The following is a 27,804-nucleotide window of genomic DNA, read 5'->3' as shown; positions in this document are numbered from 1 at the left end:
CTTATGACTGTTATATTTACATTTATCTTTTTTTTTTTTTTGTAGACATTTTACAACCTGAATTTTGCTATGTCATAAAAAGGTTAAATTACCTTTTTTGTCTCTGCATCTTTTTCGCACTACTTGACATGACTGACAAAAGTTTTAGAACTGCTTCAAAACAAAATATGCAAAAATATTCAAGGTTTTTCATCAATTTCACTTTTTGACTTTATTCAATGCTTCATCGATGATAGTAGTTTTAAGGAACAATGCGTGTATATATATTATACAAATACACTCCTACACCTATAAATACTTACAAGCCAATGAGACAACAGCAATGTCAAAATGCAGAGAATGCTTGAGACAGATTTATTATTGGTTACACAATCTGAGTATACACCAAGAAGAAAAATGTAAAGGTGTAAATGCATTTCCTTTGCAAGACAATATATAGAAATAAAAGTTGCAAGTAACAATGAACTTTATGAAGAAAGAAAAAAGGTAAAAATTATGCAATTGCCATGCCACTGGTCCAGGTTTTAGCCAAATTGAGGTCTCTCTCCCATATCTACACACAAACGCAGGTCTTCCGAGATGTGATGCGAAGCTTGACAAATCTAAAGACAAGGAGGGGCAGGCGTCAGTCAATACAGCATTCTGATTTATTTTTGGTTTTGTTTTCCCCATGAACGAAAGAGCACACATGGCCAAAAGAAGCATAATTCTTTAACATCAATTACATGTGTAATCTGTGACAGGCCTATTCCAACAGTTTTTAAGTTTTACAGGTCATTCTCTTGTATTCAGAGATTTATCTAAAAAAATAGATCAGTGACAAATTATCATAGATCTTCATCTGCATATAATATCCATGCACACAATCAAACACCGGTCACACCTGTACTAATCAATTTATCAGTACAAGAAAATAAATGCAGGCACAGACTGTCATTTTCTTAAATCAGCCATTTCATCTCGTATTAGTAAAATATTTCAATAAAAAAATAAGACATCCAAAATAAAATATTCTTAAACTAATACGGTTTCCTTTGCACCAGACTTAAAATAATGAAAATTCAGCAGTATTTTAGCTTATATTCTGTATAACTGCACTGCACAGTGTCACGCAGGGCTGCATTTGCTACTGCAGCAAACAGCAGATGTTTCTAAAGACCTATGGTCTGACTCCCAAATATGTACGGAAAACTTTTCTTTGTAAATTATAACAATTTAAGCAGAATTTTCATCCAAGAAAACCAAAATCATAATCATTACAAGCATGCTTCCCTGTAGAATACCAGTAGAAAAGTAATTTATGCTTTAGAAATCTTTCCATTCACAGCTTATGTCATGTCTTTTCAATTATTTACATAAAATGTAAATGTTTAATCAGATTTGAGACTTTTCAAAATGTTGAGTGTTAAATAAATTGGAGTACTGAATCATTCTCTTCAATTCATTATTTGACTAAAGGAGTCACCTATTAGCTTCCAGTTAGAGAGTCAGTACACAGTTAAGAGTGTGGAAAGTTATTTTCAAACTTATTTTCCCGATATTTGTATGGGAAATGTTGTATGTAGTTCAAAAGCCTATTTTGAGCACACACACAATGATTATACATCAAGCCCTAAAAATTTCAAGAATTTAAGTGTATATTACTAAACCACTGCAAAACAATTCATCACAAATAGTTACTTTTAGAAGGCTGACTTTTAATAATATGGCTTTCCAATATTAATAATAAAAATAAATAGTTCACCATTATAGTTAATCAGTGATCAATTCACTCCAATCCTGGACACTGAAAAATCAAACTGAAGAAGAACCTCATTTCTGTATACCATAAAAAAAAAAAAAAATGAAAATATGTTTGTTTATTCAGAATTCATCCCTGTGAGCTAAGAGCAACTTATTAATGCATCATTAGATACCAAAGAAGGACTCCGAAAGAATCACAACTGCAAAGAAAGGAAAGTCAGTGCAAGTCAGGCAGCACATCTGCCCCTGCCCGGGGAAAGACACCTTCTCCATTGTAATGGATATCCTGCTCTCACCATTTCTTGTTCCGAGGCTTCAGTTCCTCAGCCGCATTCCTCAAGAAGATGTAATTCTTTTTCTGGGGATTGTAATATTCATGTCCCTGTGACACAAAGCAGAAGTAATAAAAGTGAGCAGAGATGACACTGATTGTTAATTCACAAAAAAAAAAAAAAAAAAAAAGAACTTTTAAATGGCCGTAAAAAAATTTGTTGAATGATTTACTTAGATTTTTTTTTTTCCCAGTTGAACGATAAAAACATTGACAATCAATGACAGTGTGCCAAGTTCACCTTCAACCACAATGATTCAAGACCCCTGGATTCTGTTTAATTTCACTGCACTCTGTCTGGCTATTTTTTAAACAAAAGAATGCATTCTTGTTAACAATGACATTCAAATATAACATATGTATTGAGATTGTACCTTAGACCAGTCATAGCTGGAAGCATAGGCAAATATGTTCCCATTGTTATTGAAGCAACAAGCTGTTATTGGTTGATCTAATTGTTCAGAGGTCTTCAGCTTAGTGCGGGCATCTTTATCCCAGAAACTGAAGCGCCCATCAGATCCTACTGTCGCCAGAGTGCCATGGACAGGGTGAAAGGAGATAGCATTCACCTACAACAGAGAAACAAACAGCAAGTCCACAGTCTCTGTTTATTATACAAGTACTATTTACTGAATACTGTCATTCATAACCTCAGACTAGACTAAATGCCCAAGCAATCCACTGCATTTCAAAAATACACAAAACCTAGAAAACTCACAGCATAAATATCTTGGGGTGTGGCAGTATTGGTTCCATTGGACCTGTGGCACTTAAAGGTGAAATTGTCCTTGGCTCTGAGTTAAAAGATAACAAACATATTGAATATTACACTCAAAAATAAATGCTGCTTGTTCAAGTTAATTGAAACATTTGCGTCACAACTTTCATATTTCATAATGCTCATAATGTGCTTAAAATTTGTAAAATGTAACTTAGAATTTTTTGTAGGGACTAGATAAGGGTTGCTGTGATGGTTGGTGATACTGGTGTTAAGCCGCAACACTGTTTACGTCACTTGCCCACCACCATCTTTTTAATTTTTATAGTAGTAAAAATAATTTAGTTTAGTTATGGAACAGACACTAATATTAAATGATTAGTAGATTAGGTGTATATGACTTCATTTCAGACGAATCCAGTCAGAGTTGTATTAAAAATTGTCTTTGAGCTTTCAAGCTGTTTAGTGGCACTCAGTGGGTGTCTCAGTGCATCAATCCAAAAGAAGTTAAATAAAAAGCACCCATCCATAAAAAAAAAAATCAAGTGTGTCTCACACGGCTCCGGGAGGTGAGCCTCCTGTAGACCTCCTGTTGCGAATCGATGCTATTTTGTAAGAACATTTTTTTGTAAGAAAAAAATACATTTTCAAAATGTAATATTCACTTTAATGTAGCTTGCGCCAACAGTTGTACACGGAAGCAGCTCCAGGAAGATGTATGAGGTCTGTGTTGCCCATGTGTGTCTCGTGAAAACAAACGTTTGTTAACAGGAGCAAAGGAAGCAAAGTTTCCTTACTTTAGCAAAGGAAAACCAGTCTCCTCTTAACTTAAATCGAAATCCTCCGACATTCTTCTTTACAAATCCTTGTTTTGTACTTCTAATTAGCGACCATTGTTTTGTTTTGATCTATTCCCTGCACTTCTGTGTTTGTCACTCCCAAGCGGCTCATGCGCCAGGCCGACCTCATACGTCACCCTTCTTACAAAAACTCATGGATTCGCTACAGAAGAACTTATTTTTTTACTTAGTACTGACTTACATGACTAACTTATATTTTACCTAAAAGACATTTACATATAGTAAATGTGAAAAAATAAGAAAAAATACATTGAATTTATAAAAATGACCACACTCGAAAGTTTACGCTTGATTCTTAATCCTGGGTTGTTACCTGGATGATCCAGTTTTTTTTTTTTTTTTTGATTTATGTACATTTTTCAGAGAATTTCTCTTAACTGAATGTGATTGTTTTTAACATGCCATTCTTTTATTGTTATCTTACACAACTTTAGTTGGTTCAACATAACATTTTTAGTTTGCACTTGTTTTAGTCTCGCTGTACAGACCTGAACTAATTGGCGTGGAAATGTTTTTCTTAATTTAAACTTTTTTTAGTGTACTGTGTTAGCTGTTATCTTTTTTTTAAAACCAGCAATGAATTATTTGCGGATTGGAAAAGAGATCAGATACAGACTCACGGGTTAGGTGGATTTATGTAATGAATGGCAACTCGTCCCTCAATACTGCCCAGTGCAAAACCAGTAGGTTTACTCTGCTTGTCCTTAAAGATAGCCACACAGCGGTGCTGTTAAACAAAATGCACAAGTTAAAATACACCTAAATGGTTAACAACAATATCTGCAGAGGAGAACATTAAAATAATGCTGAAAATGGGCTACGAATCAACACAAAAACAGGGTTGAGAACTTACACAGGGGAAACTATGGAGATCTTAGCGAACTAAAGCTTCAGTGTGGGTGAGTAAAAATCAACAAATTTCCAATGAGAAAAATCACTTAATTCCTGCCAATTCATTCACAACTATTTAAAATTGATTTTTTTTTTTCATGAGTGAGTTTGTGCTGCGTAATAATCAATTCACAATGATAAACATTTTATAAATAGTAATTTAAATAGTGTATAACATGAGATCCAGTTTGACTACGAAAGAAAATATCTTTCAGGATTTAACGTTTTGTGCATTTGCACAATGTCACATACATAGCAAGTTCATCTATTTGAATTGGGATTAAACTAACAAAAATAATTATTACATGGCTATGTGGAATATTTGATTCTGATTTGTCAGTCACAACATCCCTCGATAACAACCAGTAAAAGCGGATCACAGAGGGTCACCCGGGTAACTGAAGTCGGCCCTATACTCTTGCTAAGAACTGTTCCCTTTCAATACTTCACTCGTACTGCGTCGAAGACACATATGGGAAAAAACCCTTTTTTCTCCTGAACTGAAGCCTTATTCAATCACGCAGTGAAACTGCACAGCCATTGGATCGTGCAGTGCTATTAAAACAAACCAATGGCTTGGCAGCGGTGCTGCACGAACCTATGGCAGCGAAGCCCGCCAAAGCCCGCCACCGACGAGTCTGGCCCAGATGTCACCACGCTCAGGGAGCTGAGAAGTGCAACAGACTTGGCGCTGCGTGCTACCAAGAGCACCGCCCAGGCCATTGGGCGCTCGATGGCTAACCTGGTGGTCTTGGAGCGCCACTTATGGCTCAACCTTACGGAGATCAAGGATGCTGACAGAGCCCAGTTCCTAGACGCACCGATCTCCCCCAGCGGCCTCTTTGGCCCGGCGATAGAGGGATTCGCCGAGCGTTTCACAGAGGCGCAGAAGTCATCCCAGGCAATGCGACACTTCCTGCCGAAGCGCGCTTCATCTGCTGCTAGTCGCCCCAGACAGGTGCCGATTCGTCAGCCTCCTAAGCAAGCGCCAGCTGCTACCACCGCAGCCCAGCCGGTGAAACCCGAGCATCGACACCGTTCTCGCTCGGCCACCAGACGGTATCAGTATCCCAAGCGCATGGGACCCCGGCCCAAGATAGTGCTGGACCCTGCGCCGCCGCCACCGTCATCCTGATCGACAGGAAAGAAAGAGGAGGGGGCTAAGTCTCGCCACAGCCGGACCACCCCCCAAACTGCCCCGTGTGTTCTGCTGTCCATCTCCAGATGTCGACGAAGTTGTTCCTGCTGCAAACAATGGGCCCTTGTTAGAGCCCAGACAGCAAAGCGCTGTTATAGTGCAAAAAATAAAAAACACGCTCCTTCACAAAAAGAGCAGTTTTCCTCACACAACACTCACGAGTGCTATGTCCCCCACGGCGGTCAATCACTCGAGTTAATACAACCTTTGTCCATCCGGGCCTCACAATGGCAAGCCAGTCCCGGGGTATCAGATTGGGTCATGGGAGTAATAAAACACGGCTATTCCCTTCAGTTCGCACAACGGCCACCACGCTTTCGCGGGGCGGTCACCACTTCAGTGCACAATGAGGAACGCTCACGTTCTTCGTGCCGAAGTGAAAAATCTGCTGGTGAAGGGAGCTATAGAAATCGTTCCCCCAGCACACCGCGACTCAGGGTTTTACAGCCGTTACTTCCTGGTTCCCAAGAAGGATGGTGGGCTGCGCCCCACCCTCGATTTAAGACATCTGAACCGTGCCCTCATGAGCTTCAGAATTATCACATTGAAACAAATCCTCTCGCAAATACGTTCAGGGGATTGGTTCTTTTCGCTGGATCTGAAAGACGCTTACTTTCACATCCAGATAGCCCCCCGTCACAGGCCGTTTTTGAGATTTGCCTTCGAGGGCGTGGCTTACCAATACAAGGTCCTCCCCTTTGGGCTGTCTCTGGCGCCTCGCACATTCACAAAGTGCATGGATGCGGCTCTCTTCCCTCTCAGGCAGAAGGGCATCCACATTCTCAATTACCTCGACGACTGGCTAGTTCTAGCTCAGTCAGAGGGGGAGGCATTGGGTTACAGAACTGTGCTCCTCAGCCATCTGGAATGCCTAGGGCTCAGGGTGAACTTTGTCAAGAGCTCACTGTCCCCCAGCCGACGGATATCGTTTCTGGGAACAGTGTTAGACTCAGTGACGATGATGGCAACAATGGTGAAGGAGCGCGCTGCGGCTCTACAGCGACTTGCGGCCTCTTTCAAAATAGGTGCTTCTCGACCCCTAAAGACATTCCAGAAGCTGCTGGGTCTTATGGCGGCGGCATAGCCGGTGCTGGAGCTCGGGCTGCTTCGTATGCGCCCCCTCCAATATTGGCTGAAACCACATGTTCCACCTCATGCATGGCGTCACGGACGCTTGAATATCAAGGTGAGTCAGGACTGTATTTCCTGACTCACTGTATTAGGAAAGTGATCTCCACAGACGCGTCCAACAAGGGTTGGGGCGCGCTGTGCGAAAGGAAACCCGCTTTCGGCCAATGGTCGAAAGAGGAGAGCAGGCTTCACATCAACTGCCTCGAGATGATTGCAGTTCAACGAGCCTGCCAGAGCTTCCTGTCAGACCTAAAGAGCCACCACGTGCTGGTCAGATCGGACAGCATGACGGTGGTCTCTTATATAAATCACCAAGGTGGGCTGTCATCGACGCGTCTCTTCAGACTGACGTCGCGACTGCTGGAATGGACCCAAAGCAATTTGGGGTCCCTGAGAGCAGTGCATCTTCCGGGCAAGCTGAACAAGGGCGCGGATATGCGGTCAAGAAGCAGAGTCTCCTCAGAAGAGTGGAGACTCCACCCTCGGACGGTTCAGAAGATATGGGAGGTCTTTGGCAGAGCGGAAATAGACCTCTTTGCCTCAAAAGACAACTCTCATTGCCCAAAATATTTTTCCAAGATCAAGGACGCGTTGTCCCAGGACTGGCCCAACCGTCTTCTTTATGCTTTTCCTCCGGTCCCTCTGATTCCCCAAGTAATCAGGCGGGTCAGGGACCAGAGATGCAGGGTTCTGCTTGTAGCCCCATTCTGGGAAAATCAGCACTGGATAGCCGACCTGTCGCAGATGCTGACTGCAGCCCCATGGCCCATTCCCCTGAGACGATTTGGCATCCACACCCAGAGAAGTGGTCTCTGCACCTTTGGTCGCTCGACGGGAGCCCGCGGGACTCCCTGAGCGTGTGCTAGACACAATTTCACAGGCTAGAGCTCCATCTACACGACGCCTCTATGCCTCCAAATGGTCTGTGTTCTCCACATGGTGTTCAGACCATGGTGAAAGCCCGACCTCTTGTGACGTATCAGTGATACTGTCATTTTTACAAGAGCTCTTGGAGAAGGGACGATCCCCCTCCATGCTCAAGGTCTATGTAGCAACTATAGCGGCGTCACACGCCCTTATAGCAGGCCATTCGGTGGGCAGAAACGACTTAGTCGTCCGATTTATGAGAGGTGCCAGACGGCTTCATCCGCCCTCCCACCGTCCCTTCTTGGGACCTGCCCACGGTGCTGAGAGCCCTGAAGGGGGCCCCCTTTGACCCGCTACAGTCCATAGGCCTTAAAGCCCTGTCGCTAAAGACCGCTCTGCTATTGGCACTAGCGTCTGTTAAGCGTGTGGGGGATTTGCAAGCACTTTCGATAAGCCCTAATTGCCTAGAATTCGGGCCTAACGACTCGAGGGTCATCCTGAAACCGAGGCATGGCTATGTGCCAAAGGTGCTCTCCACACCTTTTAGAGCACAAGTGGTCACCCTCTCTGCGTTACAAAACACAGAGGAGGATCCAGGGCTGAATCTACTTTGCCCAGTGAGGGCTCTAAAAGTCTACATAGAGCGTTCTGCGCCAATAAGACGATCAGAACAGCTCTTCATATGCTTTGGAAACCGCACCAGAGGGTTACCGGTCTCTAAGCAAAGACTTTCAAGGTGGATTGTTGATGCAATCCAGCTAGCCTACTCTTCTTTGGGCCTGCAAAGCCCAATTGGAGTAAGAGCCCATTCGACGAGAGCAGTGTCTTCGTCCTGGGCAAGGTCTAATGGTGTGACTATCGCAGAAATTTGTGAGGCGGCTGGCTGGAGCTCGCCGTCCACATTTGCTAGATTTTACAATCTAGACGTCCCGGCGCTTTATGCTAGGGTACTTTCTGTGTGAAGGTCACCTTCTTGTTCCTCATTTGCATGCTCTTGGCCATTCTTGCCCAAGGCTCAAACTCTACTCGTATGCACTCGGTCCCTTGGCTACTGAGGCGATACGAACACGGGATGATCAGGCTAGGCCAGACGTAACCTCATTGAGCTTATTCTGCCCCTAGTTGCTATTATCATATCTTTGTTTAACAAATCAAGTTTGATTGCGTTGGTCGTCCTCCCTTCTTAGCATGGCGTGATTGAACTGGGTTCCCATATGCGTCTTCGACGCAGTACGAGGGAAGTATTGAAAGGGAACGTACTCGGTTACTAACGTAACCTCGGTTCCCTGAAATACGGGAACGAGTACTGCGTTCCTTGCCATGCTAAAAAGGCTGCACAACTCAGTCGTCGCTTCAGTCGAAGTAACCTGAATTCCTGTGGCGAAGCGGCCAATATATAGCCAGATTCCCCGCCCATATTGGCGGGCTTTGGTGGGCTTCGCTGCCATAGGTTCGTGCAGCACCGCTGCCAAGCCATTGGTTTGTTTTAAAGCACTGCACGATCCAATGGCTGTGCAGTTTCACTGCGTGATTGAATAAGGCTTCAGTTCAGGAGAAAAAAGGGTTTTTTCCCAGTACTCGTTCCCGTATTTCAGGGAACCGAGGTTACGTTAGTAACAGAGTACGTTTTTCTTGGTGGAAGCTAATAAAATATGAAACATCAATTCAATATTACGTGTACAATTATTTAGTCATACTGGTATCGCGGACTGGCTCTCTCATTACATACAAACTCATCTGCCATTTTGCAACAACTGTTTTGTACACTATAATGGATTTGGAATAACTAACAAACTGGCTTATGACCCAATCAATGAATTGTCTTTACAGTTTTTATTACAGTTTACTTTGTATCTAAATAAGGTTTAAATTTGTTAACCACATTTAATGAATGAAGTAACATTAACACCACATTTGTTACAGTATTTATTAATTTTTGCTAATGTTAGTTAATAAAATTGCAGGTGTTCATTGTTAGTCCATGTTAGTCTAGGTCCATTAAATATCAATGACAGAAAACTTTTGATTTTAATAATGTATAAGTAAATATTGGAATGGAGATCAACTACGATTAATAAATGCTACATAAGTATTTTTCATTATTATGTTCTTAACTAATGTTAACAACTTACATTATTGTAAAGTGTAACTACATAAATATTGTGACAAAACACAACTAAAAGGTAACATTATTCTTCTAATTTGTTTGCTACAATAATAAAACGCAGTAATTCCATATTTTATGTCAAATGCTAATTCAAACCCAATATTTTTCATCCTCCTAAGCCAGTGTTGGTATCCAAACAGTTGATAAGCACCATTGACTTCCACAGAAGGAAAAAAAAAATATGATGGAAGTCAATGGTGCTTATCAACTGTTCAGATAGCAACATTTTTCAAAATATCTTCTTGTGTGTTCAACAGAAGAAAGAAACTCATGCAGGTTTGGAACAAGTGGAGGGTGTGTTAAAGACGACATAATTTTTATTCTGGAAGTAAATTACTCCTTCAAGTCTTTAAATTGCCATGCAATTACTTCAAAAATAAACCAACACTGACCTGATGCTTCAGAGGTGACTCTATTCGTCGAAACTCTGAAGGCTGATTTTCCAACTGGTAAACAATGAGACCACGTTCTGCAGTGGCTACAACGGCCATAGGATATACCTATAAAAGAAAAAGACATCCATAAAAAGCTTTCAGAATATAATCCCAGCAAAAGACAAGGTTAGGGCTCAGATGCCCACTTTACTCCAAACACACAAACAACACCCACATGAAAATTTCAGACAAGAGCGGTCCAAACTGATGCTACAACAAATTCAAATCAAACTCCTTTACCACATCTGCACAGTAACACCTCTCTGGCATCTGCAGAGACATCATGGGATTTGGGGAACGTGTATCCCAAAACTGTCAAAAATGAGAGGCAGAGAAACAGCTGTTAATTTATTCTAGACCAAGGCTGCAATATTTAGCCATATTTTGTAATTATTTTAATCAAACACTGCACACTGAACTGTGACATAATAATTGTTTAACACTAAACATTATTAAAAACTAGCCCATATCACGATTTCAACTGTGCAGTCCCAAAGATTGTGAGGATGGGTTCCAGCACCTTCAGTGTCTTGTCCCAGCTCCCAGTCATAACACAGCTGTAGTTTGGAGCTTTAATCCAGTGAATTGTCCTGATTGGGCCTTCATGCTGGTCAACAGAAAAGATTGTAGGACCTGTTAATTATACTGTAAACCAACACAACTAAAATACATATAAAGTATGAGCTCAGCATAAGAATATTTTTTAGGAATACAAATTAACTGCTTACTTGTGCTATCTGAATGGTCTGATTGCTGTTCAGATCCCACATCTTGGCAGTTTTGTCACAGGAGGCTGTAAAGACTTTACTGCCATCCTGTTAACAAAATAAGCAAAATCAGGTAAGAAGATGCCTCATTTCAGGAAGTAGTAGCCATTCAATAAGAATAAAGAACATAGGGATATTCGGTTCTACTTCTATTTGTGTAGAACAACAATTCTGACCTGAATACCTACTTGCAACCATGCAAAAAATAAATATATATTTGATTTATAAAATCACAACCCTGTTACAACTGTGCTCATGTATATCAGTTTTTCAGCAACAGTATAGAGCAGGGGACCTCAAACAGCAGACCAGCTTGGTTCCAACTGGACTCTGAGACATAATGACAATGATAACACCATTTTACGGTTTCAAGTGAGCAGAACAGCAAAACAAAAAACTCTGTGTTATTTATTGTAATGACCTTTTGGGCTATATACACTAATATTTGTATATAGCAAGCACTATAAGAGCTACAGATTAGGGCTGTATATTGCCAAGAATCTGGCAATACGATACAGATCACGAAACAGGGGTTGCAATACAAAATATAGTGATACACTGCGATACTGTAAGCAAGGTGATATATTGGGATATTTATTATTTTAAGAATAGTTTATATTGTAAGGAAAGCTGTCATTAAGAACACCACCATATGCAAATCTTCCCAATAAATAAATAAATCAAAATTGTTTAACCAGAACACAGTGGGATCTGCATTTGCAATAATCAATACCTGTAACATTCAACATTACTGAACCACTTTCTGTGCAGTACGGGTGATAAATTAAAGTGCTTGGATCCTTTAATAAAATAAAATAATATAAAAAACAAAGGCATAATTTGAAAAACTAAGCCTTGTGCATTATACTGAATAATATTCTGTATATGTTACAGTTGGTTTGATACCTTTAGATCAAATGATGTTGTCGTTTAATGGATTTATATTATTGCATACTTATTATAAAACACATAAAATGGTAATTCAAAAAAAATGGAACTTAGTCATAATATATAATATAAATGTTATTGCACAGAGTTAGTTTGGGCTCAAAACATAACAGCTACAAAGATCTTAATTGGCAAAAAAAAAAAAAAAAAAAGTATGTTTTGAATGTTAAACGTCAAACAAACTTTACCGCTGTCGAAAAATGCGATGTGAGCACTGCACCAACTGCACAAAACACCCGCAAAATGAGAGAAAGCTGCAGCCGCGGGATGACCCTACTGCCTATGGCTGCGCCCCGCACGAGTCTCTCCACACTGGTTACAGCAAGTGGCAAAACCGAGGCAGTGCACCAGTCCCACAGTGGACATTACCACAAAAGCCCAAATGATGGTACACTTCAACGTTGTACACCAAAACATAAACTGGGACAAATCTTTCACCCTCAATTACTAGCAGCGAACTACATTAATGCTAACATTACTTACATAAACTGCCATGATTATTATTTTTTTAATATCAATATTACGTTTTTGAGAATCTATACAGTATCGTTAAATAAAGTATTGCGATACTCACGTTTATCGATATTTTCTTACACCCCTACTACAGACGATGCAATTATTTTAACAACAGTCAGAAACACAGAGAGCAGCAAAATAGTTTAATACTTTTGCTAAAACACTGCAGAAAGAGAATGGAGCAAAAACAATCACGTTTGTCCGTCACACATAAGACACTGACCTTTCAAATAATCCAAGACTTTTGTTTCCACCTACATTTAGCATTATTTAGCAGCATGTTATAAAATAGCTTTTCATAAAAAGACAATGTTAAAATTATTTGTAGATGGCAAGGAAAGGCAACTAAAAATGTGAAATTACTTCACTCCAGATTAAGGTGTTTTAATTATTGATTTTAGTAGATACTTATTTTAAGCAAAAAATAAAAACAGTCCAGACTTTAAGAGGGAAAACAATGAAACCCCATCCAGCAGCTTTTCTCAGTCATATGGCCTTCTGCCATAGGTTTCTAAATGTAGAAATGTTAATAACCTGATAAAACAACATTTTTGTATTCATATCCAATTGGGCTCAACTAAAGATTTTTTAATTTTTTTGGTAGAAGAATTCTCAGGCCCCATCTACACGGAGACTCGTTTCTGTGAATATGAACAATTATTTTTATCAGATAGGCATTGCGTCCACACGAATCCACTGTTTTCGGAAGGTGAAACTGCTATTTTTTTTAAACCAGGTCCTAGAGTGGATAAATCTGATAACGCCGTCTTTGCGTTTTCGTGTAGGGCCATCCATATATTTTCTGAAATTATAATGTCATTACCCCACATGTCAACCCTAGTCAGACACCACTACATCCCGTAAGAGCAACGGCAACAATGGTTTGTATACAGCATGCAAGGTTTATGCGCATGCTCCAAGTCGTCGTCTTCATTTTTGGTGCATCTCTGTGGCAAAATTACAGCGCCACATACTGATCTGGCATGTAGACTACATGTTTTTCAGTCAGTTTCACTGGTTTTGTGCAGATATTTCTAGATATGACACCGTGTTTATGGGAGTTTTTTTTAGAACAAGGGAAAAAAAGATTGGATTGGGGTAAGCTCCAGCTTCGCGTGGACGTAGCCTCAGACTTCATTGTTGATGAGCATTTTGACCTTAGGATTTTCTTTTCTTTTACAAAATACTATTGCTGCCCAAACAGAAATGTATAACGATTCCAAAAAAAAGTATTATCCAGACCTCCACTGGAAAGGAGGTATAGATACCGGACCTCTTAGATCTTTAGTGGTAAATTCTAACAGCAATAAACAAGCATAAATAGGCATAACAACCTAGCATCAGAGGCGGTATTGATGCTTTTAACCAGCATTAGCAGCTTTTTTCAATCGGTGTTCTGGGGTTGAGCACAATACCAATTTGGGGATTTTACTAAATTGTGTCCAGTGATACAAGTACAGATAGGCATACATATATTTTCATTAAAATATAAATTTTGTTGAAGAATGGTGGTTGGCTGGAATTCCTGGTGGAATGACCTGCCCAACTCAATCTGAGCAGAGTCCTTAGCCATCTTCAAGAATCAACTAAAAACACATTTCTACCATATTTATTTGACCCTCTAACTCTAGTCATCTCCATTCTAATTCTTTTATAAAAATAAAAATTCAAAAATAAAAAATAACTTGACCCTTTTGGATTTCATTTGCTGCTTTTCTTAAAAAAAAAAAAAAACTAACACTAGTGTTCTAATCTTTTTGTATTCTATCTGTTGTCTTTTCATTTAATATACAATTAGCAAAAGTAAAAAAAGACCTCTAACACTAGCTTGCTCTATTCTTTTCTATTCTATCGGTTTTCTTTTAAAAATAAAACATGGAAGAAATGATGTGTGATTAAACCTTAAAAAAAAAATTTGATTTTCTTTCTAATTTGGAGTTCTCCTGCAAAATTAAATCAGCATCTCCATAAAGCTTGTCAGCAGATGGAAGCATAAAGTGCTACAAAATCTCCTGGTAGATGGCTAGACTGACTCTGGACTTGATAAAACACAATGGACCAACCCCAGCAGACGTCACGGCACCCAAATCATCAGAAACTTCACACTGGACTTCACGCTGCTTGGATTCTGTGCCTCTCCAGTCTTCCTCCCGATTCCAGATCTTGATTTCCAAATGAAATGTTAATTTTCATCTGAAAAGAGGACTGTGGACCATTGAGAAACAGTCCAGTTCTTTTTCTCCTTACCCCAGGTGAAGGGTAACGCATCTAACAGTTTTTCTGGTTCAGGAGTGGCTTGGTTCTAGTATTGTGAAAGCTGTAGCCCTTTTCCTGAAGACGTCTAAGCATGGTGAGTCTTGATGCACTGACTCCGGCCTCAGTCAATTCCTTGTGATGCTCTACCAAGTTTTTGAATTGGTTTTTCCTAACAATCTTCCCACTGTCGTGGTCATTCCTGTTGTCCATGCACGTTTTCCTGCCACACTATTTTTTTCTTTCAGTCAACTTTCTATGAATATATTTTGATACAGCACTCTGTGAACAGCCAGCCCTTTTAGCAATGACCTTCTGTGGCTTACCCTCGTGGTGAAGGGTGCTGATGATTGTCTTCTGGACAACTGTCAAGTCAGTAGTCTTTCTCATAATTGAGATTGCATGTTCTAAACTAGCCCAAGAGGTACCCAGTATTTATATTCAAAATTACTAAAACAAATCGAGCTCAAAGTGGAACATTAAATTTTTTTTAGACAGTTAATTTTTCATAAGTCATAATCATCAGAATTCAAACAAAAAAACATCTTGAAATATTTGAATCTAGAATATAAGAAAGTTTGCTTTTTTTTATTAAAATTACAAAAAATAAAGCCCTTTTCCATTATATTCTAGTTTTTTTTAGATGCATCTGTAAATGTAAATGGCTTTAGTAAATGGCTTTAATTAGGCCACTAATATTAATAATGTGTGAAAGATCTTACATCACTCCAGCACACATCCAGCACTGGACCTGTGTGCATCTGCTGGGCTTTAGGGACAGTCTGACCATTATCTTGAACCTCCCAGCAACGCACCTGTGTATATGCAATACATGCCAATATATCAGTTACAAACTGACAGAAAGGTTCTTTTAACACATCTGTAAGATATATTTCAACAACTATAAATTAGATGCAATAACATTTATATTGGGATTTTTTTTAGGATAAGAGATTAAGAATAAGAGAAATGGCGATGTCAAAGGCTTACGTCATTGGCCCATGAGCCTCCAATGAGAAAGTTTCCAGGCATTGTAGGAGGACTGAATGCCAAGCAGCTTATGCTGTCATCGGGTGGAGATGTAACTTCAACATCCTGTTATCAACGACACCTCAAATGAATTAACATGAACAGAAGCTTATTTGCAGGTATAATATATTTCTGTGTATACCTTCATTGGATTATGACTGTCTGTGGTGGTGTTGCCAAATACACCTGTTCCCCCGGACCCAAAGCCCGTGTTCGTCCCGAATAAACTCATTTCAGTCTGTTAAGAGCTGATCAAACAAGAAGTAATCAGATCATATCAACATCATATTCCAAACAATATTAACACGTGACAACAACAATTCCTACATTGTTTCAGATTGATTTAATGTTAATATTAACAAACCGCTACCACACTTTAAGTGTCCAAAATCAATCTGTTTGTCAGATTATGAAGTGAAATACTAAATTCTACTTCACGTCGACAATGCATACAACGACGGACCGTGAAATCGTGTTTCAGTAGCCTTCAGCAAATGCAATTAAATTATAGGCCCGAGCAGTCTCTACATTAAATACAATGAGCTATTAAAATATCTCAATCAACTAAATCACTAACTGCCGTATAAAAATTTGATTATTCCCATACGAACCGGTTCCCGCTTCAAACGATAGACACAAACACGCACTGCTGTAGTAGGCACTTCCGTCGCTCTTGCCGAGGACGTGCTTTGATGACGTCATCAAATAGTTTCCAAACATATTTTTTTCTTTTTCTTTTTCTTTTCTTTTATTTACATTACAGTATTTCTGCCGAGAACAAAGAACATAAAAAAGCATATCTTTTTACTGATATTGAGATATTCAGGGGAAGTATGTTTACAATGAAAGTCCAAAAAAAGATTACGTTTTAAATAAATAAATAAATAAATAACAGGCGCCCAAGAAACATGAGACGTCTGCCTAGGACACTTTCTGCGTACGTCGCTAACTCCGTTAGCTGGATTTGATTGTAAATGATTTGGCATGATATTAGATTATTTGGTCAAAAAATACCCGAGACCACTTGAATAGTTTTGAATGGGGAAAAATAATAGACAGTAAAAGAAATGGACACAGCGACCCCATTGGATTCAACGGAAACAAGTGAAGTCAATAGAGCATCACAGTCCCGCCCACAGCCCGAGAGAGCTGGTGCCGGAAATAAATTTCCCATTCATTTCTCCCATTGACTTTCGGAAAAATCTGTATCTAAAGAGTTTTAGAGCATGTCTGAGGATAACCAGCAAAGGCTGAACTCGAGTTGCCAGGCAAAAACGCAACAGGTTTTTTTTTTTTCTTTTTTCTTTCTATTAATGATCTTCAGTCTTCACAGACCTTCATGGGTTTTAACCAGACAGTTACACGAGTTCCACCAATCAGATGCGTCACTGTGGGATTGTTCAGGATTGTGGGTAATGAAGTACTTATCCAAGACATCGCGAATAAAAGGCATTTATCTCAAAAAAAGGTTAGTGCCCCATGAACTTTTGCCATTTATATGAGCATATACTATCGCTTAGTACAGCCGTAGCTGTAATGTATGTATGGTTACGTTTTTATGGCTTATTTCCCAAATGTCAATGCAGAAATTGTATTGAATTTTTACTTCTGGCACCGGCTGTGGGCGGCACTGTGATGCTCTATAGGACTTGGGCGTCGTGACCATAGACAGTAAAAGAAATGGATACAGTGACCCCATTAGATTCAATGGAGACAAAAAGAAGTCAATTAGAAGCACGTACTTCCTGGGGGTCGGACGTACTGCGCAGACTCAAACTGAGCTTGATGACGTAGATGTCACGTGTGCAACCTGTAAGTCTCCTAATCGCTGTGCAAAGAGAAATCTGAATCACCCACCGAATCTTTCAGAGAAGGCGAGAGTGAACAGGAGCAAATTTTGGTAAGTATCTTGATTAATTATCTCCCTGAACTTTATGCCCCCACGTCCCCCCGATTGCCTCATAGACAGTAAAAGATTGCCTGCGAGCCTCTCCTCCTGTCCATACGGTAATTTCTCTACTGTGCGACAGAGAGTCATTGGTTATGACGCAATCGTTAGCCTATTTTTTTACAAAAACTGCTTCTACGGGACCATAATGTAAGATACAAGGTAATGGAGCCTTTTATACATTTTGGTGTTTTTTCAGAAATAAATAATGGACAAATGGAGTCTTTAAATGCCTCAGATGTAAAGTTATTCGCTGTCAAAGTGACGCCAAAATGAATGGGAGTAAATGGAATGCTAACAGCAGGTGGTGATACGCTAGCCAATGGCGGCGCCCAGGGGTGCTTCAAAAAATTATGAAACCCTGCCCCCCTGGTCGTGACGTCATTACTTGGCGTGGCCGTCAAGTTGATGGCCTCCTTTACTGCTACTCGGACTACTGCGCAGTGTTTAGACATACTCCCTCCCATCCGTGTGTCTTCTTAATTTGATTAATTAAAAATCTATTTCAACCATGGTAAACCGTTGCTGTATTGTGGGGTGTAATAGCGCAACACATAATCGCAATGGGGAAAATAAAATGAGAATGGATTAACTTTATACCGCTTTCCTGCTTGGAGGCACGACCACGGAGACCATAACATCTGAATATTAATTTATATGGCTTAAGTCAACATTGAAAATAAGGGAAATTTCTTGGGTTACTCATCCAAAATACAGGAAATTTCAACATTCATCTTTTTGTTGCTATCCCTCTGCTGACAACTAAAATTCGTACTACAAAACTGCTGCATTAACTAACATTCAGCGATTTGTGAAGCTAGGTTTAACATGACTTTAGTTGCTCTCACAACAACCACGCTATCTTAAAAAGCCCAACATCACACTAAGGTTGCTTTCAAATAAGCAAAACGATGCTTTGAAAACATCTGTTTCACTGGAAGGTCAAGGAGGAGCAACAGGACAACAACACAGAGACTTGACAGGTCCGATTGAAGGGCTAACGATAGAATATTTTAGGATATTTTACAGGAAAATACTTAAACAGGAAGACAGCGGGGAAAGAGCTCAAATACGTGAGAACCCCGGAAAAAACGGGAGGGTTGACAGCTACTAACTAAAACACATTGTTAAAAGTCCATGTGTGAATGGTTGTTAGCACTAACGATTACTAAACTAGCAGCTAGGTAGAGTGCAGCTTACCGGATTACTGTATACTGTTTACCACTGTTCCGGTTCTATGATTTGCAGCTCCCAACTCTGCTCTTCTCATTCAACTTGCTGTTATTTACATTCGCGAGGCCAGCAACATGGCCACCACATCCCAGAATGCAACTCGGCGCCCAAGCCCTATTAGAAGCACACACTTCCTGGGGGTCGAGCAAACTGCGCAGACTTAAACTGAGCTTGATGACGTACAGTAGATGTCGCGTGAGCAACCTGTCTGACAATTGTAAGTCTTCTAATCGCTGTGCCAAGAGAAATCAGAATCAACCACCGAATCTTGCAGATGTTGTTGAATAATTTTGTCCCGTTGCTTTTATGGACTCTCTTTTGGCTTCTCTCTTGACTTTATGCCTCCACGTCCCCCCGATAGCCTCATAGACAGTAAAAGATTGCCTGCGAGCTTCTCCTCCTATCCATGCGGTAATTTCTCTACTGTGCGAGTCGCAGGTTATGACGCAATTGTTATACTACTTTTACAAAAACTGCTTCTACGGGGCCACAACGTAAGATACAAGCTAATGGGGCCTTTTATAAATTTTCGTGTTTCTTAAAAAATAATGAATGGAAAAATGGAGTATTTAAACGCCTCCGATGTAAAGTTATCAGAGATGTATAGTAACGAAGTAGAACTACTTCACTACTGTACTTAAGTACTAAAAGGCGGTATTTGTACTTTATTAGAGTATTATTTTTTTCTCCTACTTTTACTTTTACTTCAGTACATATTTTCGCTGAGTTTAATACTTTTACTCCGATATTTTTTTTTTATGTGCTGCATCGTTACTCGTTACAATTATAAAAATGTTACGAATCATTCCATTACAAACTCACATTACCACTGCCAGAACTGTAGATGGCAGGTTTGATGAAGCTGGCACATCATTGAGCGAATCAAGCGAGACCGCGCGTGCTGACTGAACTGCTGTGAAGAGAGAGATGAACACCGAGCCGAGCCAGATAATGACTCGTTCAAGAATCAAGAACCGGTTGCATCGGTTTTCGGATCACCAGTAGTTCTTTCTGATAGTTCGATTCAATAAACCAGTTGAAGAAAACAGTTCACCGGTTCTTTTGCGCTCAACGTAATGGCGTCATTGGCGTTGACTGCAAGCCTTCGGTTTAACTGGGCTCATAACATTAGCACAGAATCAGTTCAGAATCAATCACCAAAAGAACCAGTTCGGTTCAGACACTCTGTGTGTCAGTATGCTTCACGCTGAATCACACATGCGCAGTATCATCAGCTCCTCTGTACACGAATCGGACGCGTCTGACAGAAACGGTTCTTTACTCATGAACGAGTCAGTCTGTTGTTCGTTATCTGGCTCGGCTCGGTGTTCATCTTCAGTTCTCTCTCTTCACAGCAGTTCAGTCAGTGTACTGTTTTAGTAAATGAATTACTCTGGGATATTGGTTTGTTTTAACTCAGAGGGAGTGTCAGTCACGTTAAACAAGTTAACAGCTTAAGTAATTTGTGGATTAATGCGTATTGGAGACGCGAACCGTTTAAAACGATTCAGTTCGATTTGGTGAACTGTTTCAAGAAGATCCGGTTAAATCGAATGATTCGTTCGCGAACCGGATATCACAAACTGCTTCGTTTTGAACTGTCTTACAACAGAAATGGAAGAGAAGACAATGCTGAATAAAGTCATAGTTTTTGCTATTTTTGGACCAAAATGTATTTTCGATGCTTCAAAAAATTCTAACTGACCCTCTGATGTCACACTACTTTTATGATGTTTTTCTTACCTTTCTGGACATGGACAGTATACCATACACACAGCTTCAATGGAGGGACTGAGAGCTCTCGGACTAAATCTAAAATATCTTAAACCGTGTTCCAAAAATAAACGCAGGTCTTACGGGTTTGGAACAACATGAGGGTAAGTTAATGACATAATTTTGACATATTATTAATGACATAATTTTGCAAATTGGGCGAACTAACCCTTTAACCATTTTTTGTTTACAGAAAGTTACAATCAAAGGAATTGTGATTGTCCTTTAGGTTAATCATTTGAAATAGTAAAAACAATGTTCAAACTTTTGACTACTTTCTTTAAATAACTACATAGCAAAATACTTGTACTTTTACGTTCAGTACTTGAGTAGTAAATTTTAAAATAGACTACTTGCAATACTTAAGTACAAAAAATGTTGAATACTTTAGTACTTCTACTTAAGTGTGGTGCTTAAAGAGCACTTCAAGTTCTACTCAAGTCACTTTTTTAATAGAGCAATTGTACTTTTACTCAAGTCTGGGTCTCTAGTACTTTATACATCTCTGAAAGTTATTCGCTGTCAAAGTGACGCCAAAATGAATGGAAGTCAATGGAATGCTAACAGCAGGTGGGGGTCCACTAGCCAATGGCGGCGCCCAGAGATGCTTCAATAAAATATGAAACCCTGCCCCCCTGGGAAAAATGCAACGCTCAATATGGCCGCTCAATCGCAGGAATCCCCTTCTAAATGAAAGAGCCACTCGCTAACTGGTAAAGTCAGCAGCTGCCATTAGAAGTCCAACTGAAGAAGCTGTTGTCAGATTTCTCTGGTGATTTCAAATATGAAATTGAATCCTAAGATTAGTGAACAGTTTTGGAGAATTTGATGTTTCCCCATTCAAAGAGATAGGAGCTGTAGCTTCTTGGAAGCCTGGGAGGCGTTTCAAAGATGGCCGCCGAGTGACATGACTTGTCTTAAAGAGACTTTGGTTTGGTTCTTTGAAGCTCTTTGCGGAGTAGTCTCAGCCTCAGACATCAAGCCCACAGACCGTTGGCTAAATGTCTGATCCATATGGGACACAAAAAAGGAAAAACATCTCGGTTACATATATAACCACGGTTTCCTGAATAGGGAACGAGATGCTACAGTGACGTCACTGTATGGGAACACCTCTTGGTGTGACGAATGTCTAAAGCCCTGTACCATCCCGCCAATCTAATTGACCATATAGCGATTGGCACTGCCTTACGCATGCGTTAGCATAGCGTGCTGTATGCAGGTATACTAATGGTTCGAACCGCAGCATCTCATTCCCTATTCAGGGAACCGTGGTTACATACGTAACCGAGATGTTCCCTTTCATAGGTCACGTTGATGCTGTGGTGATGTCACCGAATGGGAACCCTATAACATCACGCCTGACGTACCTTAGATAGCTGGGATCCAAGGAAAGCATCTGCTCAAGCAGAAAGAATCCAGGTGCCAGGAGCCGTCCTCACATCCAGGCTGTAAAACTTGACAAAAGTGCTCGCTGAGGACCATCCTTTCACAGCATAAATATCCTCCATATAAGATCCACTAATAAAGGCTTACGATGAAGCCACTGCCCTGGTGGAATGAGCTCGAATTCCTAAGGGCGTCTGTAGAGTCAGGATTTTTTTTTTTTTTTTTTTTTACAGTTTCCAAGGGCTCAAACAGATGTCATGATAATACAAAGGATAGATCCCATGATTGAACTTGTGCAGGGTGGAAAGGCCACAGCCCTCACGAGCCCTGCATAAATCGAGAGACCAGGGGATGACGACCCACTGAGACGGCGTCTACATATGAGTGGTTAGCTGATATGGCTGCCATGTACACTTTATGTGTGGCTGGTTTTACTCCCCTTAAAAAAAATCCATCTTAAAGGGGGGGTGGAATGCTCGTTTTCACTCAATATCCTGTTAATCTTGAGTACCTATAGAGTAGTACTGCATCCTTCGTAATTCCAAAAAGTCTTTAGTTTTATTATATTTATAAGAGAAAGATAGTCTGTACCATTTTTTCCCGGAAAAACACGAACAGCTGGAGGCGTGACGTGTGGGCGGAGCTAAAGAATCACGAGCGCGAGTAGGCTTTTGCGTTGAGACCATCTGGAAACTGTGACATTACCGTGAGGAAAAAAACATCATCCAAAACAAACCATGGCTAACAGTCAGATTCAGCCGTTTATTTATGATCCAGAATCAGATCCAGAGGCTGAAATTTAACAAGAGCAGCAGCAGCAACGACTACAGCAGGACATCTATGTAGTATGTATTGAGACTGTATATATTTGCTTAGCAGTTTTGGAAAATTACTAAGTTCTAAGTTGTTTTTTTTTTTTTTTTTTTTTTAAGGTGTACATGTGGAAAGTGCAGTTTGATGACAACATCGCATGTTGTTTACTTGATGTGCTTACGCGCCGATAGCTAAGTTAACAACACAGAGATATCTGAAGCAGTTTTACTCACCGCCTGTGGTTCCAACACACGATCGTGACCCTTTTTCGTTGGGACTGCATTATCATTAAGAAATAAACGATATGCAAATCCGGCGTCAAACTGGGCCTTGTTTGTAAAACAAGCATCTTCGAAATGCAGGGAACAAACAAAAACACTTGCACAACTCCGTTGATGCTCTGTAAAAATAAACTCCATCCACTGGTCCCTTAATGCTGTTTTTTTTTTTTTTTTTTTGATAATCTGTGCAGGGTTGTCTTGCCCTGGCAACCAAAAACACACTTCTTTTGTGACATTTCGGTCTCTCGCTCTGATCAGTGAATGTCTCTGCTCTGCTCTACAGGAGCGCGCGCTCTTCCGGGAGAAGTGCCCTTAGGACCCATATAAGGAAATTCCGCTCAATCTAACGTCACACAGACCCATACTCGAAAAAAACTTTACGAAACTTGTGACAAACCGGAAGGAGTATTTTTGGAACAAAAATACTCCTTCAAACGTACAACTTAATTTTTGAAACTTTGTCCATGTTTAGTATGGGAATCCAACTCTTTAACAGTGTAAAAAATGGAGTATGCATGAAATAGCATTTCACCCCCCCTTTAAAGAAACTCGACAGCGACAGGGCAGTAAGTTGGATCCATATTACAAAGTTTACACCAGGTAGTAAACAGTTTCCGTTTGAAGGCATATAAACATCTCGTAGAAACTGCCCCAGAAATAATTATAGTCTCGGTGGCCTCTACTGAAAGTCCGGGACATATTAACTCACTCCGCTCAAAGGCCACGCCCACAGCTTCCATAGATCTAGTCGGATAACAATGGGTTGAAAACCTTTGGCTTTTCATCCACCACTGAAATTGATCCATGTGAAGTAAGCCTAAACAGATTACAGGGGATGCTGCTACCATTAGACCCAAAAGTCTGAGGCCCAAAACTCACAGTCACCATGCGGCTTGCTTAGAAACAGAGAAGGCATGGCATGAAAGACTGAATGCGTGGGGAAGACAATCGTGTCCTCATTGCATGAGAGTCTAGATCTATCCCCAAAAAGGTTAACCGCTTGGAGGGGATTAAAACATTCTTTGGAGATTAGTTAAAAAGCTTAAACGTGTAATAATAAAATACAGACTGGTTGAGTGGAGCCCAAGGAACCAAGATCTAACCAACTCAAAGAAAGCGCGTAACCCTTACCATACAGGATTTCAGAAAGTGCGCAGAGTCTTGCGTGCACACTTATCACTTATGTGGATTTCAGAAATTGTGCAAAAAGTGTTAGCGTGCACACTGACCACTTATGTGGATTTTAGAAAGTAAACAGTAAAGCCCTGCATTTCAGCCAATTTTCACGTTATAGCTCACATGCAGCCCGGGCCTCGGGCCTTTTTGGGGTCATCCTTCTATTTATATTTTTAGGCATTAATAAAAAAAAAAAAAAGAGAAGTTGACGTCGACAATAGAAAAACAAACATAGAAAGACATTTCATAACCTCATAACTTTCATAATCTGATAATTCAACCCGTTATAATTACACTGATATACTGACATGACAGTCTCACACACGTATTTCCGTCAGCGCGACCCACTATTATACTTCACTTATATCCACTTATTGTAGTAGTAGCTATTATAGGCCTCTAAATTAATGTATTAATCATAGCCTAGTTGGCCAACTAATAATTATAAAATGATGATTCATGTAGCAGCAAGCATTTCTGTGTCTGCACCTGTTGCTGCGGGCCACGCAGCAAAGAAGAGAGCACTGGCCGAGTTTGAAAACATCGTGGAGCAGGACGAGGATGACGACGATGAAGTACAGTGATACATGCGCCTCAATCACATCATGTAAGGTGATGGACGAGATGTGCTGCTATGGTGGAAACAGTACGAGACCCTGCTACCGCGACGGTCAAGACTGGCTCGCTCTGTGTTTAGTGTCCCGCCAGCAGCAGCAGCAAATGTGTCTTCAGCGCAGCGAGAAGAGTGATAGAAGAGAGGAGGATGGGGTTAAAACAATAGGTTACTGTCGTAACCCCGGTTCTCTGAAACATCGAGTGGAGAGATCCACCTATGGGAAGGGCATCCGTACCTGACCTCTGCAGAAGCATCCAATTGCACCAAGTCTGGCTAGACAGACAGAAGCGCGCAGCCAATGCCAGGTAAGGCCCCGCCCCCTTACCTAGGGGTATAATAATGGCTGCAGCGCTGCTATTCTCCAGGAAGTATATTCTCTTCTCGTGTGGCAAGCGGGGCAACGCTGGTGGATCTCTCCACTCGATGTTTCAGAGAACCGGGGTTACGACAGTAACCTATTGTTCTCTTTCATCATCTCGTGTTCGAGATCCACCTATGGGAGAGACATGGACAGCTCCCCGATTGCCCAATACACTCACAGTGAGGTTCTGAATGCCAGAGAAGGATGGTCGCCCCAAAGAGGCGGTGCCTGACACGTCCCATACTCATGAACCTGCAATACTGATGCACAATCGTGACTACTGTGCATATGCAGCACATGAAAACATTTTGCATCACACACAGGATAACCAATGTGCATATAATTACACCCAGAAAAGGACTGTAAAAACATGCTTAGTGACAGGGATGTGCATGGCCAGCCAGCCCATTCACTCCGTCGTCACTTCCAACAGGGTTGCAGGGAAGGGCTAAGCAGACCCCACCCCTAAAACCGAATGTGCTACCGAGATATTGGTGACATCCAGCCGGTAATAACGCACAAAGGTATGAGGAGAAGCCCAACTAGCAGCGGAGCAGATGTCCTTTAGCGACACTCCCCTAAACAAAGCCCAAGAGGTGGCAATGCCCCTCGTGGAATGAGCTCTGATGCCCCCTGTTGGCTGCATACCCTTTGATTCATAAGCCAAAGCTATAGCATTCACAAGCCAATGTGAGAGGCGTTGCTTAGAAATAGGATTCCCTCCATGAGGGGGTGCCCATGAAATAAAGAGCTGGTCGCTCTTCCGGAAAGCACTGGTCCTGTTCATATATGTCCGTAAGGCACGGACGGGACACAGAGCATTTAGCCTCTCATCCTCCAGGGAGGAAAAAGGTGGAGGGTGAAAAGCGGACAGCTCCAACACCTCCGAAGTGAACGCAGGGAAGCACTTCGGCATGAAGGCCGGATTAGGCTTAAGGGAAACCATATCTCTACTAAGAGAGAATTTAGTGCACGAGGGATGAACCGAAAATGCATGTAGCTCACTGACACATTTGGCTGATGCCAAGGCCAAGAGCAAAGCTGTCTTGAAGGACAGCAGCTTTAGGGAAATACTTCCAAGAGGTTCAAAAGGATATTGAGACAGAGCCTCCAACACCATGGAGAGATCCCACTCAGGAACCGTCCTCCTGATGACTGGCAAGCGGCGACGGGCACCCTTCATAAATCTGCGGATTAGAGGATGCTGCCCGACTGTTGAGCACTCAAAGCCCACATGACAGGCCGAAATCGCAGCCAAGTAGACCTTAATTGTGGAAAAAGACCTGTCTTTTTCTAGGAGGTCCTGGAGGAAACACAAAATATCAGGAACTGAGCACTGATAAGATGTGAGACCACGCCCATCACACCACCCTTCGAACACTCGCCACTTACTGCCATACAAGGATCGCGTAGAAACGGCCCTGGCATTCTGTATAGTAGCAATCACACGCGGCGAAAGCCCAAGTGCGCTTAGGTTCGTCCTCTCACGGGCCAAGCCCAAAGAGCCACCCTGTCCGGGTGCGGGTGATAAATCTCCCCGTTCGCTTGGGACAATAGATCCGTGCGGGCGGGAAGGCGCCACGGCTCGGCATATAACAGAGGGATTATCTCCGCCAGCCATGGTGCTTTGGGCCACCTGGGTGCTATCAGAATGAGAGACAGGCCCTGCCCTCTCACCCTGGCCAGTGTAGGAATTATCAGGCACAGGGGAGGAAAGGCATACAGCAGCAACCTGGGCCACGGTTGGGCCAGTGCATCCACCCCGAGGGGCGCGTCCACGTCCTTTAGCGAGAAGAACATAGGACAATGGTAGTTTTCGCGCGAGGCGAATAGATCTACGGTTGCCTGTCCGAATCTCATCCATAACACAGCCACTATCTGCGGGTGAAGGCGCCAATCTCCGTAGATTGGGTTTCCCCTCGATAGAAGATCCGCACCTCTGTTTAGAAGGCTCGGAACATGAGTCGCGCGTAACGACAGGAAAACCCGTCCGCTCCACACTAGAAGCTTATAAGCTAGAGCGTGAAGTTTCGACGAGCGCACGCCGCCCTGACGGTTGATATAAGCCACTGTCGTGGTATTGTCGCAGCGTACGAGCACATGATGTCCCTGCAGGCGAGGCAGAAAATGATTCAGAGCTTTCCATACGGCCATAAGCTCTAAATAATTTATGTGCGCTGAACTTAGTCTGCTCGGCCACAGACCGTTCACCGTTCTGCCCTCCTGGGTGGCGCCCCAGCCTGTTAAGGACGCATCTGTCGTCACAACTTTCCGCATCATAACCGTCCCCAGAGGGGTTCCCTGTGCGTAAAAGTCTGCACTCTTCCAGTGGCGCAAGGCTGCCGAGCAGGCGCGCGTCAC

The 27,804-nt window shown here is 41.5% G+C and overlaps 2 protein-coding genes across 4 annotated transcripts; both read right to left on the bottom strand.

Annotated features, from left to right (window-relative positions):
* Window positions 1–192: 192 nt before the first annotated feature.
* rae1 (ribonucleic acid export 1) lies at window positions 193–16,565 on the bottom strand. Of its 3 annotated transcripts, XM_026213965.1 has the most exons (13): window positions 16,465–16,565; window positions 15,996–16,101; window positions 15,815–15,919; window positions 15,547–15,639; window positions 11,069–11,155; window positions 10,861–10,947; window positions 10,581–10,652; window positions 10,299–10,406; window positions 4,273–4,379; window positions 2,793–2,868; window positions 2,449–2,643; window positions 2,040–2,125; window positions 193–602 (listed from the first exon to the last, which is right to left on the bottom strand). In XM_026213965.1, coding segments are annotated over exons 2-13 (1,107 nt in total). In that variant the 5' UTR covers window positions 16,086–16,101; window positions 16,465–16,565; the 3' UTR covers window positions 193–601. The 3 variants fall into 3 exon arrangements, with proteins under 3 accessions (XP_026069750.1, XP_026069748.1, XP_026069749.1); XM_026213963.1 differs by lacking the exon at window positions 193–602 and having other exon boundaries at window positions 2,036–2,125; XM_026213964.1 differs by lacking the exons at window positions 193–602; window positions 16,465–16,565 and adding an exon at window positions 16,317–16,424 and having other exon boundaries at window positions 2,036–2,125.
* An 8,877-nt stretch (window positions 16,566–25,442) lies between these two features.
* LOC113050712 (uncharacterized) lies at window positions 25,443–27,416 on the bottom strand. The gene has a single exon (XM_026213960.1). It carries the CDS (start codon window positions 27,305–27,307, stop codon window positions 25,892–25,894), a length of 1,416 nt encoding a protein of 471 aa, XP_026069745.1. The 5' UTR covers window positions 27,308–27,416; the 3' UTR covers window positions 25,443–25,891.
* Window positions 27,417–27,804: the final 388 nt, after the last annotated feature.

The sequence above is a fragment of the Carassius auratus genome, chromosome 31, assembly GCF_003368295.1.
Source record: "Carassius auratus strain Wakin chromosome 31, ASM336829v1, whole genome shotgun sequence".
In the NCBI taxonomy this organism is placed as follows: domain Eukaryota; kingdom Metazoa; phylum Chordata; class Actinopteri; order Cypriniformes; family Cyprinidae; genus Carassius; species Carassius auratus.
This window is presented reverse-complemented; position numbering and strand designations above follow the sequence as displayed.

Coding starts and splice junctions, on each gene's coding strand:
- LOC113050712 (XM_026213960.1), bottom strand. CDS start 27,307: ATGGATGAGATTCGGACAGGCAACCGTAGATCTATTCGCCTCGCGCGA.
- rae1 (XM_026213963.1), bottom strand. CDS start 16,085: ATGAGTTTATTCGGGACGAACACGGGCTTTGGGTCCGGGGGAACAGGT. Junction 15,640..15,814: donor GAGGCTCATGGGCCAATGAC/GTAAGCCTTTGA, acceptor GCATATACACAG/GTGCGTTGCTGGGAGGTTCA. Junction 11,156..15,546: donor TGGATGTGTGCTGGAGTGAT/GTAAGATCTTTC, acceptor TTTTGTTAACAG/GATGGCAGTAAAGTCTTTAC.